The sequence below is a fragment of the Rissa tridactyla genome, chromosome 1 (assembly GCF_028500815.1).
Source record: "Rissa tridactyla isolate bRisTri1 chromosome 1, bRisTri1.patW.cur.20221130, whole genome shotgun sequence".
In the NCBI taxonomy this organism is placed as follows: domain Eukaryota; kingdom Metazoa; phylum Chordata; class Aves; order Charadriiformes; family Laridae; genus Rissa; species Rissa tridactyla.
Window position 1 is genome coordinate 197,348,982 of NC_071466.1, and position 16,295 is coordinate 197,365,276.

The following is a 16,295-nucleotide window of genomic DNA, read 5'->3' on the forward strand; positions in this document are numbered from 1 at the left end:
CTGATACAATTAAATAACGAGTGAAATAAGTTCAAGCCGCAAATTTCTAGGGTAAAGGAATCTGTTTTTCCTGCTGATGAAAAACAAAAAAAAAACCCAGCCTTCCAAGACTAACCACCTCAGCAAAGCTGTTTTTCTTGTTATTCAATGCAATAGAACACCAGGAAAATAAGTAGACATAAGAATGCATTTGGATTCCAGTGAAGTTGCCTGGTACATCACTCTAGAAACAAAATTCCCATTTATACATAGAATTTACAGAAAAGAAATTTGCTAAAACTGATCTAATACTGACATGATAAAATCCAGGAAAAAAAGGCTTTTACTGTGATTGTCAAAAATTCACATTTCCCATTTTTCACTAGGGTACATAAGAAATGAGTGGAACATGCTTTATATTTCCCACAGCTAGCAATTTTCTGTCTTTGGAAAGTTTTAGAGGGAGGAGCTCAGAGGTGCTGTGGGAGGGACTAAAATTCATATTAAAGTTTTGGCATGAGAGGGAGAATTGTCAGAGTAGAAGGTTTCTTCTGAGGTTTTGCCTTTTTTTTTTTCAATTTAGGATGATAAGTATTCATGTTCAGATTCTTCTAATAATTCTTTTTTGGAATTCTGATTGTCAGATTATTCCCAGGATTGAAGAATGTGGACTTTCATGTTCTCAGGTAATACCTTGCTTGTTCCTATTTGCTATCTATTAATATAGTAGTTGTATGCTGCCAGAATAATTGTAAGAAAAACAAGAAAGCAAAAATGTAAAAATATTTCAGCTGTCCTGAACATTCACTTTATATTCCTGTCATTCTGAATTAAGTATCCAAAGTGACAAAGATGACTGTTAGGAAGGGAGTAAGGAAATGCATCTTACACTACTTCAAACTGCTGTTGTTTGTATCTTTTTTAGTCTGTGTTTTGTATTTGAAAAAAATGATTTAGTTCATATTCATTACTTTGGAGAGTCAGTTTTTACAACTGCAGTGGTGTCAGAGAGATGAGGGAGGGAGGTACGGAAGATTTTCAGAAATTGCTAATTATGTTGGGAATATACAAAACACTGACTTTCCTGTGAATAAATGAATTAAGCTTGAGAAAGAGTAAAACCTGGTTTTCATTTTGTGGGATGAATGTAACTGCAGTATTAAATTTAATGACTTATGTATGTGCATAAAAGTGGAGTGTGAACCATACCATCTCTTTAATAGCTTTCAATTTTGTGTGTTTCCAAATATCCCCACAAAGGGGCAGTATGGAGATACACTGCTTCTGTTGACATTCTGAAACTGTAAGAATAGAGTGAATTGAAAGATAAATAAAAAAAAGGGTAAAATAGTAGGGAATCTGACTTTCAGTACTAGTAGAGGATGATAACTATGTATTTGCTACAGAGAAGTAGATGGCATGAAAGAATTTGGCTGTCTGTACAAACTTCTGCTTGAAGATGCCAGTGTTTAGGACAGGCAATGAGATGTACTAAAGATTGTCTAAATGTGGTGGTACTGCCCAGATATTAAGTTAGTAGACGTTGCATCAATTTGTTCTATATTTTATATGTGTACCCTAGAAAAAATCAGGAATAAAGATGCTTATAAAATACTAGATTGACGGAAAAAAACCCACCCTTTATATTTAAGGTTGTTTAATATTCCTGCATTCAAATTCTGGAGTCTCTATGCACTTAGATAATGTTTTTAGAACAATAAAATATAGTCATAAGAGATTAATCTCTAGATGTACCTGAGGACTTTTCAAGATTTTTTATGTACTTACGTTTATGAATGCAAACATACATGTATTTTAAATAATTTATGGTCCTTGGTCTGCTGCAATGAGAGTTTAAAATAGAAATGATTTAGCATTCTAATTTATCCGTCTAAAGAGTGTATGACTCAGTATGTAAAGAGCAATATCAACCTTTTTTTGGTGGGATTCAGTCTAGGGGATAGGATTTACCTCTGGGGACCTTAAAGGGCACCTTTCTCTGTCGTATTTTAGGTATGTTTGTAAGAAGACTGTTTTACTAGATGCCTAAGATATAGACACAACCCTGAGGTTCGGTAGACAGGATCCCTTTCTTTGCCTTCAAGAGTTTGTCTTACAACTTTTCCAGTACTGAAGGCTGGATAACTGAGAAAGGTGTATTTTTTTTAATTTACGGGGGAAATACATTGTTTCCACTATAATGAAGTCAATCAATCATTTGTGATGTTAGAGATAGGATTCAGTTCATGTTCACTATGTAATGTTTCTGCTAGTTGTATTCAGTAGAATCTTGAATGCATTAATGACTTTTTAAGACAAAAATGTTTTCTCACTGGGAACAATAATGATCTCAACAGGACAAATTACTGCCAGCGTCGCATTTTCAATCTAGTGCAAAGCATTTTAGCTACATGAACTTTAGAGTCTTATGACTAGTTTGTTAGAGAAAACTCCTTCTTCCTTTTCCTTTGGAAGTAACTTCAATTTCCCTACATCATGTATCACCATTTGTGGCCTCAATCCCATTCCTACCTGAGTTACTTTAAAAGGGAGCAGTTTACCTTCTCCATAATTTATAACTCAATGGTCTTTATAGGGGCACTAACCAGGGGTTACAATTTGCCTTTGTCTATGTACAACAGATGTGTGCTGCCTTCTGCTATAGTACATCAGATCACAAAGTAGAGAATCAATGCCATTTTTTCTACCAATTTGCTTAATGTGATAATGAGATATTGTAATTTTAAAACTATTAGAAGTTTTCTGTAGCTGTTATTGCTACAAGTGAGTACTATAGAAAATTGTTCTTTTCTTTATGAAGTTTTTCCCATAAGTTTGTATAGCAGATTTCTCTTCTGCAGAGTCAACCCTGAGGTTGTGTGGTTCTTCATAAAGTAATAGGGGAAAGAAAAGCAATTAATTTGCGTTTTTGTGTATTTTTCAAACTGTGGGTACTGTCAGAAGGTTTTGAGCGGGTTTTATAAGGTTTAAGTTTCACCAGCAGACTAGATTTTATGGTGGCTGTGTCCCTTTTATATTTGTAAGCAGATTTCACCTCCTTGGGTACACCTTATCAGAGTAAAGCATTGGTTGAACTTAAGAGGGAAATAGTGCCATAACTGTTTTGAGGTATGGGACTTAAAAACCCTTCACACTGAACTGTTTAGATTTTGGATCTTATTACAACTTTATGAATCATTCTTAGTTTACCATGAGTATTCAGCAAGACATCCTTGGCATTGCCTTGTATAAGGCAATATCCAGGTTTCATTACTATACTCCAAACTGTACTTCTGTTCAGTACAGGAAAGGAAAAACTGAAAGAACATTGGATGTTTAGGCAAGTATTACATAAAAATTTGAACAGCATGAAAAATACACAATTGTTGGCTGAGTGATGGCAAAGGAACGACCAGGCTTTTATTATATATTATGAATTATGTCTCCTTCCTTATTTTGATTGCTTGGCTTTAGAGCTTGCATGATATTCTGGTATTCAAAGGTTAAATACAATGGGCTTGGTCTCCATGCCTCACCCAACAGCAAACACAGTTATCAACCAAGTTTCGCTGTAAAAGCATAGGGGAATCCCAGCCTGCAATTGAAATTCTGTTTGTGCCCTACTCATTTTACAATCCACATTGTCTGCAGGCTGTACACAAAGAAACAGGCTTATGCCAAATTTGACTCAACAGATGGTAAAGATCAAGAGCACTACATTTAAAAAAAACTCTCCAGAAAACTATGAAATAGTATTTGTATTGTCTGCCTTTAAATGTAGTAACGTTTCCAAAGTCCATGGGTAAAGAAGGAAAGCCTAAACTGAATCTGGGATTTCCCTGCAATTATAAAGGTTATTGGCAGCAAATTCTTGATATAGCTGCTGCCTGTTCGTGCTATTCATAGTTGAAGCATGTGGTGTTTCTTTACTGGATCTTTATGCCATGGATCATTGCATTCTTGCTGAATGCTACACACTGCAAAACCAGTGATATAATACAGCCCTTAGGCCACTAACTCAGCTGACATAAATTGGCATTCTTTGTTCATTATTAAGGTAGGCAATTTGGATTTTAAAAATGATCCCAAGCCTCTAAGAGAATAGATATGATAATCTAGGTGACATAGTTCAGTTGTTTTCTAAAATCTGTTTGAAAAAACTAGTTTTAGACATGGAATATGTTTAAACAGACTGATCAGAGATCTGGCTTCCTCAGAGTGAGAGAGAGATATACAGTGTAAAGTCCCAGCATAGGAAGATGATTCACCACAAGCGTTTTTGTGTATGTATCAATATGTCTGGTGACTGGAGTAGATGCATAAAAGTATAAAACATATCCTCTGCTAATATTTGCTGAGAGGCAGTGCAATCCACGAGAGCATGCCCTGGATAGAAAGCCCGGGTTTTGCATCCCTGCCTGTCATTGACTCACTTGTGTGGCCCTATTCAAGTAATTTCCTTTCTCTGGTTTTCACAAGTACAAAATAGTGCTGACCTTCCTGTGTGATGTGTCTTAATTCTGTTTTTTAATTAAGTGCTTTGAATACTATAATTACGTGTTAAGTACTCATTCGTCAAAGCAGTCATACTGAAGGGGCTAGATTGAGATGAGTCACTGTATTAGAGTGATATTAACCCATTTGCTTAGATATCTCTTCTTGCCTTCTCTGGTGGTACTAAGGAGAGCTACAGGTTAGCAAGTTTAGGTGACTTATGTCTTGGACTCTTTTAAATTTGCTCTTAGGGTCAAAAATAGCTTGGCAATGACATGAGACACTTAGCTTCCGTGTTTCCTGCTGTGTCCTATGCCACTGGTTGGTTGCCATCCCATTTCCTCATCCTCTAGGAAGAAAACAACCAGTGACAGGTGCAAGCAGGGACTTAGAAAACTCTCCAGTGTTCCTCATTATTAGAGCACCTAACACCACTTCTTTAAGAGGAGAGGGAGATGGAAAAAGCTTTGCAATTCAGAAGTTCCAAAAAAAAGCAACTGTAGCTCTTGGGGTTTTTTCTTTCTCACTTTTCCCTTTCTCACAAACTCTGAGAAAATGTTACAAGGTCTGGAAAGACATAAGCCACTGGAGTAGCAAGAGCAGAGGCACTACAGACAGTCATGAAAGCTGGGGGCACAAAATTAACAGATGTTGGAACTGTACCTGACAAGGTGTCCTGAAACTGAAATACAGGGCAGTGCTAGAAGCTTCACCACTATGAGACGTCAACATAAGTATATGCAATCAGTACCTGTAGCAGAAGGTACATATCTGAAAAAAAAAAAAAAAAGAAAAAAAGAAGGGGGATATACAAGCAAGCTCAGCAGGAGGTAGGAGCAGCTGAACTTTATTATTGGCAGTGATTTTTAGCTCACAAATCTCTCACAGCCCTGATCTTAGGGAGGGAGGATATCCTTCAGCTCCATTTGGACACAAAGCTCAGTGGTAAATACTGAGATTTGGGAGTAGGTGCTTTCCACAGCTGCAGAATATTGCTGTCTGACTGGCTGCTTTGCAGTTGGAAAGCTACTTGTAATTTGAACAAATCTAGGCAGGACAACAATACTATGTGGTGTGACCTAGCTGGAATTCTTGCAGTAAGGTCTAGGGTTAGCTTAATTTGTACATTTGCTGGAGCTGTAAATGCTGTACCTGTTACTTTCTCATGTTTGTTTATACTGTCCCGTTTTTCCTCTCTTGCCAGAATGTGTGGGCATGTGAGAGAACCAGGAATGATCAAAAATGAGAGGGACCAAAAAGAGGTTTTAAAAGACTTCTTTCTAAAGTTAGCTTTGGATACTCTCTTGGCTTTCTGTCTCAGCATTGAGAAGCTAGGCCTCACTCCCAGATAGGGAGGATACCTAGGAAAGGAGTTTCCTCCTATCTCTGACTGAAAATGATTTGATTTCTTGGAGCTATGAATTCCTGTACGTCACGCTGTGACTACCGGGCTGTTAAAACCAGGAAACCACATTTGAAGTTCTATGTGTTGCATTACTATCATCCCTACAAGAGACCCTTAGCTTTTATGTATTGACTCTGGCACAGATGTTTTCATAGTAGTTTTGATACTCTCAGGAAAATATTTTTCCTTATTAAATTTTTTGTCTGACTTTGTTAACATTTATTGGCTGTTTTTTGAAACACAGGAAATTATTTGTTCTCTTAAAAAAACAAAACAGAAAATATGCCCTGAACAGCAGCGTGTTACTGAGGAAGTTCCAGACCAGCTTTGAACTACTTGGCTAGGAAGGACTGTAAATTCATGTACACTCAGATGTGATATGGACACATCACAGCCCTGACCCTGCCTTCGCATTTGTAGGAATTCACTGGGTCAGAATTTTCTGAGGTCATGAATAAGCTGGACAGTCTCAGTAACTAATGATGCTGAGCACTGGAATAGGTCGCCTGCGGAGCTTATAGAGCTCTCAGCACAGGCTAAGCAAATATCTCTCAGATAAAGGTCATTCTTCCTAAGGCAGAAATGTAGAGTAGACGGCATCTTGATTTCTTTTCTAACCCTAGTATTCTGCTTTCATTCATAATTTTCTCTTTTGTGGGATCTAAACATGGTCTTCAAGTCATATTTAACTTTTTCCTTTGGAACAGTCAACAGGGCCAAAGACCTGTCTTGATGTACTGCATATCCTGCCCTTTCAGCATGCAAAATATGGGACTCACTGTGAAAACCGTATGAGACATACAATCTCATTGAGGAAGTATCTATGCAAAAATGAAGGGAGTTTTAATTGTAGTTTGCAAATTATCTGTGGCTCTTTCTCTTGCAAGAAGATGTTTCAACTTAGTTGCTTTGAATATGTGTGGTAAATTTCAATCATTTCTGGAAAACTGATTGTCTGGGAGTTGCCTCTACTTGCCTACATATTTTCAGAAAGTATGAATCATATAAACAACATCGTACAGTACTAGATGTGCATCCATTGTCTTTTCTTGGAAAATCTTTGAGGAAATAGAATTTATCACAATTAATACATTGCACTGTCTCCAGTTTTGCTTTTCCCTTTCATTCCTACATATGCAAACTTCCTTGATCTTTTTCCCACTTCCTCATCTTCCTGACCTACTGTTCTTCTTTCCATGACTGCAATGACAGTTTCCTCCATTACCTTTCAAATTTTAATATCTTTGTATTACAATTTTTCTCCATTTGTGGTTTTTTTTTTTAATTAATTTATTTTTGCAATTCTCATTATAATATCGTGCTTCATGCTTAGTTTTGGTCAGTAGTATGTGTTATTTTAATTTTTTCAATATATTATATTTATATATGATATAATAGAATAAGTTTTAGAGCGTGGTCATATCTATGTTACCATTCAGTCTGCCTTTGTAACTTATTTTCTCTTCCACTTAGGGAGGAAAAAAACCACGTGCACTTTTTAGGTGAATGTGTGGCATAGTTGGTTTTCAGTGAGTAAAGGCTATCATTAAATATGAGACATAGGGTGAAGCAACATATGAAGGTACTGAACACTGATGGGTTTATTAAGCTGAGGCCATACCCAGGAGTTATTGCTGCCTCTAGGGACAACAGCGTGATCAAGAGAGGTAAAACAATGCTGCTGTTGTAAAGTTGTTAGAATCCTGCGTCTTTGGAAGCCTTTTTTTTGGACCTCTGCCTCCTTTAATTGGACTGTGCTAACTTTAGCAACTACAGTACGTGGAAGATAGATACACAAGATAAAGCCAAACTATATGATTATTCCATAGTTCGTTTGGATTTTTTTCCTTTTTTTTCCTCCCTAAAACCCCCACAAAATTATGAATTAACAGTAAAAAGAGGAATAGACTATGTAATGACTTTTTGAGTAATTATTTGTTCTTTTGTATTTTATATGATTGATTCTTCCTTAGCATTTACAAATTTATTCATAACTAGCTTCTATCTCAAACTGCAAATGTTTCAGCTGGAATGTACAGTATAGATATTCTCAGTAGGGCTTTTCTACATGGCAAATTTTGAATGTTTTTTAATTTTTCATGTACTCACACTGCTAGCTCTTTCAGGGAAAGGTGATTTTGGCTTTTGTTGGTCTTGATAGGAGAGGAAAAGGCAAGTATTCAGGGATTCTGGTATAAGATTTCTGATGTAGGATTAAGACTTTCAGATGCCATTATAATGCAAATATGAATAGTTAGGAAATAATCATCTCTCTCCAAAATTTCCAAGTATACAGCTGCAAAAAAAAGTTTTTCACCTACATGTACTAAGAAGATTTTCCTCATTTTGCTGTGGCTAGAGTGTTTCTGTAACACAATTAGAACTAGTCAGGCATCTTTTATCATTAAGTCTTTAATGGAAGCAGTTCATTAACTGATACTGTGGCACCAGGAAGGAATGCAATGGCCTCTCAGGATTGCCATCCGAGACTACCACTGCTTCTCGCATGGCCTGAGGGATCATTTGTATGGCCTTACATCCTTACACAACAATATAACAAGCTAAGGCTAGAATAAAACCAAAGTCAACATTTAAAAATATTTCTCAGCAGGAAGAACTACAATCAGGGGTAGTTCCAAGTTTATTTAGGTTTTAGATTTTTCTCTGTTTAATGAGAAGAGAGAGAAACACCATTTTTATGGGAGCTACAAAACACAGAAACATGTGCTTCTGCATTTCTCTCCGTGACTTTGAAGGGTGTCTCAGCCTTGACACGTGGCCTCCAAAGTCTTGAAACTGTTATAAGAAATTATTTCCAAGTGTACTTTGTTGTTCTAAATTTTAGTATGACTTTGTGATCCACGCTGGCAGGGTTGGGATTAGCAAATTCATTTTTGGGTTTAAGACTCTCCGCCTCCTACATTTCAGGATAGTATCTGAGCAACATTCTATGACCCTGCTCCTTTCCTATGGTTCCAGGTTATTAAGTACAGATTAAATGGAGATTGTGAGAAAGTGTTAATGACTTGTCAGGGCAGTATGGGAAACCTGCATGCTCAGCATGGTGTTGCCTCAAGTTAGGCAAGGGAAAAAGTTAAGCACGGGGTTAGTTTGAACTCCACTCTCTAGAGCCCAGGCACCTGAGTTATGAGCCAGAGTTTGACATTCTCTCTTCAGAGTAGCTGCTCAGAGACACTTTTCCAAAGTTTCAGTCTCTGTTTTTTTTTTCTGATGACTGCTTAAAATAAAATGTAAATGGCCTTTGCAGTAGGAAACAGATGTCCCATTTGAATGTTGAAAATTTAAAAATTACACTGCATCTTGCCTGTCTTTCTCTCACACCACTGTTCTTTCATTTCCTCTCTGCACAGTATCACTGCTTTGACAGTGGGTAGCCCTCTTATTTACTGGGCAGCATTGGCAAACAGACAACTTCGGGTTAGAACTGCTACAGGTTAAGGAGTATGTTTAACCTGTCTGTCCCTTGAGGTAGGGATTTGAAAGCTAGAGTATAAAAGCTGGAACATGGCCATATTCTACTTTCCTCTTCTAAAATTTCCAGTTTGAAAGAAACTAGGCTTGAGCTTTGTTAGTTTGACCTCTGTTATTATTAAATCTCCTCCAGCCACCTGCTATGCTGGGGGAGATGGGTGTCTCACAAATGGGTGTATGCTATCCCAAAGAGCTTTGGCATGACCTAGATGTCATTCCAGCTTCATTCTCATTAGGAACTAGACACCAAACTACGTGCATCCAGGGAGCTTTTAGATTAGAAAGGCCTATAAGCTTAAGTAAGTGCCTCTACTGTTAGGTGGAAATTAATAGAGTATTAGGGATCATGATGTTCAGCTGAGATTACCACAGTTTGCTTAAATCATGTTTCAGGTACCTAAATCCTCTTGTAGATTTGGCTGACAGTCTTGTTTTGCAAATGACTGCAAACTTTGGCTTCATTTCACTACCAGTAGTAATGCAAAATCCCCATGGAGAAATTGTCTTACTTGGAAATGATGTGTCAGTTTTCTCATGGGCAGAGCTGAAGTTTGCATAGGCAAAAAGCTTTTCCCCACTTGGATCTGATTCTAAGTTCATTCAAATCAGTGGAAAGAGTTTCACTCAAGCGTAGTCCCCCACAATTTGTGCATGTGAACAGGATGGCATGTGAAGGAGCTTTAAAATAGATTTGAAGCAGGAAAGGGATAAAACTAGGCTCACTAGAGATAAGCCTGGGGGCAGCATGCTAATGTTTGAGGGATGGTGTGCTAGCAAGGTCCTTCGGTCTTCCATCTCAATGGAGGTAGAAGACGAAGATCCATGGAGCAGTAAAGATGCAAGGGTTATTGATGTGTAAGAAACCACAGAAGCACCTGAGAACTGTCATGTAGGAATTAAGGCTTCTTCCTCCAAAAAGGTGGCAAGATCAATAGCCCAACTGAAGTGCGTCTACACCAATGCATGCAGCATGGGCAACAAACAGGAAGAGCTGAAAGCCGTTGTGCTGTGGGAAAACTATGATGTAGTTGCAATCACAGAAACATGGTGGGATGACTCACACAACTGGAGTGCTGCAATGGATGGCTATAAACTCTTCAGAAGGGATAGGCCCGGAAGGGGAGGTGGTGGTGTAGTCCTGTATGTTAGGGAAAGTTTTGATTGTCTAGACCTTAATGATGGTGATGATAGGGTTGAGTGTTTAAGGGTAAGAATCAGGGGGAAGGCCAACAAGGCAGATATTGTGGTGGGAGTCTGTTACAGAACAACCAACCAGGATGAAGAGGCAGACAAAATATTCTATAAGCAGCTGGGAGAAGTCTCACAATTGCTAGCCCTTGTTCTCATGGGGGACTTCAACTTACCAGATGTCTGCTGGAAATACAATACAGCAGAGAGGAAACAGTCTAGGAGGTTCCTGGAATGTGTGGAAGAGAACTTCCTAACACAGATGGTGAGGGAGCCGGCTAGGGAGGGCACCCCACTGGACCTGTTATTTGTGAACAGAGAAGGGCTTGTGGGTGATGTGATGGTTGGAGGCTGTCTTGGGCACAGCGATCAAGAAATGATAGTTTTCAATTATTGGAGAAGGAAGGAGGCGGGTCAGCAGAACTGCCACCTTGGACTTCCAGAGGGCAGACTTTGTCCTGTTTAGGAGCCTGGTTGACCTAGTCAGTTGGGAGGCATTCCTGAAGGACAAAGGAATCCAGGAAGGCAGAACATTTAGGAAGGAAATCTTAAAGGCGCAGGAGCAGGCTATCTCCATGTGCCAAAAAACAAGCTGGCGGAGAAGACTGACCTGGCTGAACAGAGAGCTTTGGCTGGAACTCAGGGGAAAAAAGAGAATTTATGACCTTTGGAAGAAAGGGCAGGCAGCTCAGGAGGACTACAAGGAGTCATGAGGTTATGCGGGAGAAAATTAGAAGGACCAAGCCTAACTAGAACTTAATCTGGCTACTGCTGTATAAGACAATAAAAAAATGTTTCTATCAACAAAAGGAGGGCTAAGAAGAATCTCCATCCTTTATTGGATGTGGGGGGAAAACACAGTAACAAAGAATGAGGAAAACGCTGAGGTACTTAATGCCTTCTTTGCCTCAGTCTTTAATAGTGAGACCAGTTGTTCTCCGGGTCCCCAGCCCCCTGAGCTGTAAGACAGGGAGCAGAATGAAGCCCCATAATCCAAGGGGAAATGGTTAGTGACCTGCTACGCCACTTAGACACACACAAGTCTATGGGCCAGATGGGATCCACCCAAGGTCCTGAGGGAGGCTGGTGTGTTGACCCTGGCCCAGGTGCCCACCAAGCCACTTTATCACTCCCCTCCTCAGTTGCTCAGGGAAGAGAAAATGTAACAAAAGTCTCGTGGATCAAGATAGGGAGATCCCTCAGCAGTTGCCATCATGGGCAAAACAGACTCAACTTGGGGAAAATTGATTTAATTTATGAGCAATCAAATCAGAGTAGGATAATGAGAAATACAAACTAAATTTTAAAACACCGTCCCCCCACCTCTCCCTCTTCCTGGGCTTAACTTTACTCTTGAATTCTCTACTTCTTCCCCCACAGTGGCACAAGGGCACGGGGAATGGGGGTTGTGGTCAGTTCATCACACGTTGTCTTTGCTGCTCCTTCCTCCTCAGGAGGAGGATTCCTCACACTCTTCCCCTGCTCCACCATCGCAGGAGGTATTTAAAAGACGGGTAGATGTGGCACTTAGGGACATGGTTTAGTGGTGGACTTGGCAGTGTCAGGTTAACAGTTGGACTCAATGATCTTAAAGGTCCTTTCGAATCTAAATGATTCTATGATTTTATCATTTATAAAGGTCACAGTGTACAGCAGAGCACTGTTCTGCTTCTGGGACTGATTGTAAACATAAGCAAAATGAGTAGTTGCCTAGAGCAAAATGGTGAGGGCTTCACTGTGTATCCCAGAGCAGTGGAAGCCAGGCCTGCAATATATTCCCTCTTTTGCTAAGCAATGGTGTTAGGATGTATGAGAAGATAATAACTGGAATAGAAACATGTCTTGAAGCCAAAAGAAAAATAAGTATTTCCAAAAGAAATAACCACTGCCTTCAGGAGCAGCAGGAAGAGCAATTCTGTCTTGGAGGGTCTCTTCTCATAATCTTCACTTCAATTCTTGCTTTTTTTTTTTTTTTTTTTTACTTTTTCCTTTTCTGTGGCAATCTCATGGCTCACTGATTACAGTCACCTCTGAGGCTGCAAGTCTCAGTTCTGTCAGTGCTGCTGAGGGATCTTGACTAAGTTTTTCTTGTAGCCTCTTCTGTGCTGCTGAGATCATTATACCATCCTAACCTCAAAGCATTGGATATCCATGGTTGTCTGGAGAGCTTGTGGAATCTATGCCCTCCAGTTTGCAAAAAACGGCCAAAGTAATAGATGACTCGATCTGGTGTTGATGACAGTACTGCTTCTTGCAGGAGGCTGGACTTGGCTACCTCCAGAGATCCCTTCCACCCTAAAAGTCTTTGATTCCATCTTATCATCCCACGTGTAAGATCTCCAGTCATTTATTGCAATAACCGTTAATGCTGCATTAGGATGTCCCTGTCTCATTGTTAGACTAGAAGTGCTGATTTGGTAGATTAGTTGTCCTTTCAAGTAGCTAAGCGCTCTGAAATTTTTGACACTCTATGTATGGGATGGTGCTGATTTATACCAGCTGAGGGTATGGCATTCAAAGTGCCTTTTAATTCTACTTTGTCTATTGTATGCAATTCTGTTTTGTTAACAACTTGTATTAATATTTTAGGAAACATGACATCAAAATGATTGACAATTTTTTTGTTTTATTTTATTTTTTTTTGTTTTAATTTCTAAAATAAAAGAAGCTAGAGCATACTGTTGCTTCAAGCAAATTCTGCTTCTAGTCCTGGAGTTGAAGCATACAATAGAATAGGCAGCTTTTATTTCAGACTGTCATAGCTCCCTTTGGTCCAATAAATTTAAAAGCAAGTGGTTTCTATGTAGGCCCTTTTTGTATCAGCATTATTTTTACACACAAATCACTCAAAAAAAAAAAATACAAGAGGGGAATATTCTTCCCAGTTGTAAGACCTCAAAGTGATATTGTTTTGACTGGACATTCACTTACTTATAGGATAAATGCACGTCACTGCAACAAGTTCCCAGAAATATAATTACTGTGCTGCCAACTCTTTCACTTGTTCTGCTCTGTAAACGGGGTACAGCCATGCAGCCACAGTGATGATCAGAAGACGTTATATGCCACGTGCAGTCCAGGTGAAATACAGGACAGTCCAGTTAAAATACAGCAACAGGATTCCTCTGCATCTGCTCTTAGAAGAGCAAACTTCAGCTTGCTCAGGGCTCAGCTGGGACAGATTCCGTGGGAAGCTTTCATGGAGGATAAAGAAGCTAGTGAGTGCTGGGAGTTTTTCAACATTGCTCTCCTGGAAGCCCAAACACGGTTCATCCCCTTTAAAGGTAAATGAAGTAAGCAGAGCAAGAGACCCCTTTGGCTTAACTGTGAGCTTCTGAGTCTGCTCAAAACCAAGAGAGAAGCATACCAGAGATGGAAAAGTGGAAGAATACCCATTGAGAACAAGGGTACTGGCAGGGTGTGCAGAGATGCAGTTAGAAAAGCAAAAGCTCAGCTCAAATTGAAATTTGTCAGAGATATCAAAAATGACAAGCAAAGGTTCTTCTGGTATGCAAACAACAACAGGCAGAAACAGAAGGAAAATACTGGCCTGCACTTAAACAGGAGAGGTGAGTTAGTCACCAACAACACTGAAAAGGCAGAGGTTCTCAACACTTCCTTCACCTCTGTTTTTACCAACACTGTTGGGCCCCAGGTCTTGGGAACAAAAATCCAGGTTGATGGATTTTGAGACACCACCAGTGAAGGCAGAGTTGGTATGTGAACTATTAGGGGAGCTTGGCCCCTACAAACAGATGGCCCGTCACATTATCCACCCAAGGGTGTTAAGGGAGTTGGCTGATGTCATTGTGAGGCCACTCTCCATAATCTTTGAGAAGTCGTGGAGATAGGGGGTTGTCCCAGAAGACTGGAAGAAGACTAATGTCACCCCCATCTACAAGAAGGGCTTAAAGGAGGATCCAGGAAATTTTAGGCATATCAGTCTTGCTTCAGTTCCTGGGAAAGTTATGGAACAAATCCTCCTGGGGGCTATCACAAGTTAAATGAAGTATGTGATTGGGAAATGCCAGGACAGATTCATCAAGGGCAAATCATGCTTGATAAACCTGATCACCTTCTATGACAAAGAAACCTGCTCAGTTGATATGGGGCAAGCAGGGGACATTGTCTACTTGGATTTCTCTGAGGCTTTTGACATGGTTTCCCACAGCCTCCTCCTAGAGAAACTGATGCGTTACAGTCTAGACAAGTGGGCTGTACAGTGGGTGGGAACTGACTGACAGGCCGCACCTTGAAATATCTCCTTTTCAAACTGGCAACCAGTCACAAGCGGGGTCCCCCGGGTATCGATATTGGGCCCAACACCGTTTAATATCTTCCTAAGTGATCTGGATGATGGGAGCAAGTGTATCCTGATGAAGTTTGCTGATGACACCAACCCGAGTGGGGAAGTGGACACTTCAGAAGGGAGAGCCACCCTGCAGGAAGACCTGGATAGGCTGGAAGAGTGGGCTAACAAGAACCTTATGAAGTTCAACAAGGACAAGTCTTGCACCTGGGAAAACATAATCCAGGAGTTCAGCACAGGCTGGGATCTACCTGTCTGGGGAGCAACTCTGTGGAAAGGGTCCTGGGGGTCCTGGTGGACAACAAGCTCAGTATGAGTGAACAGTGTGTTGCAGCAGCAAAGAAACCCAACTGGATGCTGGGTTACATCAGAGATAAAGAAGTCATTATCCCACTCTGCTCAGTGCTTGTCAGGCCACACCTGGAATTCTGTGTTCAGTTTTGGTTACCGCTGTACAAAAAAGATGGGAACAGGCTGGAGAGGGTCCAGAGAAGGGCCACAAAGATGATCAAAGGACTGAAAAACCTGCCAAATGAGGAAAGACTGAGAGAGTTGGGTTAGTTCAACCTTGAGAAAAGAAGGCTTAGGGGAGACCTTATGACCATGTTCCAGTATTTAAAGGGTGGCTGTAAACAAGGTGGAGACTCCCTTTTTACAAGGAGTCACATGGAAAAGACCAGGGGTAACGGATACAAGTTACTCCTGGTGAGATTCCATTAGGACACAAGAGAAATATTTTTCACAATGGCAACAATCAGCCATTGGAATAATCTCCCCAGGGAAGTGGTGGATTCCCCAACATTGGACACTTTTAAGATTCAGCCGGACAGGGTGCTGGGCCTTCTTATTTAGAGTGTGCTTTTGCCAAGACAGGTTGGACTAGATGATCCTTGAGGTCTCTTCCAACCTGGTATTCCATGATTCTGTGACTGAATACAGTGCAGGAGGAACTATATACTGACTTGAAGACAGAAATCTCTGTTATACCTGAACAGTAGCAAGTAAACAGAAAGACAAAAATCTAAGGGGCCTGAGGGTCTTGTGTTAGTCACGTGTTCCTGCATTACTGAAGTACCGCTAGACTGTAATGGAAGCGTTGGCCTTGCAGCAAAGAGGAGGTTCTGGAGGACATGGTCCATACATTTGCATATACATGTGAAATGGCAAATGCTGCAGGAAACTCTGAGCTCGATAATGCATAGGCACGACTCAGATGTTTTGGTTTTAGCATTCTGTGAAAAAATCCAGTAACATCCAGGCGGTCTTGTAGAAGCAGTAGTTCAAAGTAGTCCAAAACAATGCTTTGCCATGAGTACGGGTGCCTATTTCTTTTCTGCGTGGAGAACAGTCTAAATGTTTCCTTCTGTGATTGCTTAGCTGATGCCATTGCACACTGTTTACATGTACCTGATTACCACATTGTCAGTA

At 40.1% G+C, this 16,295-nt stretch overlaps 1 protein-coding gene across 1 annotated transcript in view; it reads left to right on the forward strand.

The window, feature by feature from the left end:
- Positions 1-563: 563 nt before the first annotated feature.
- Positions 564-16,295, forward strand: part of IL17REL (interleukin 17 receptor E like) — a 51,666-nt gene continuing 35,934 nt past the window's right edge. The window contains exon 1 of the mRNA XM_054220284.1: positions 564-665. Coding sequence (XP_054076259.1) covers positions 564-665 — 102 coding nt within the window. The remainder of the gene's footprint in view (positions 666-16,295) is intronic.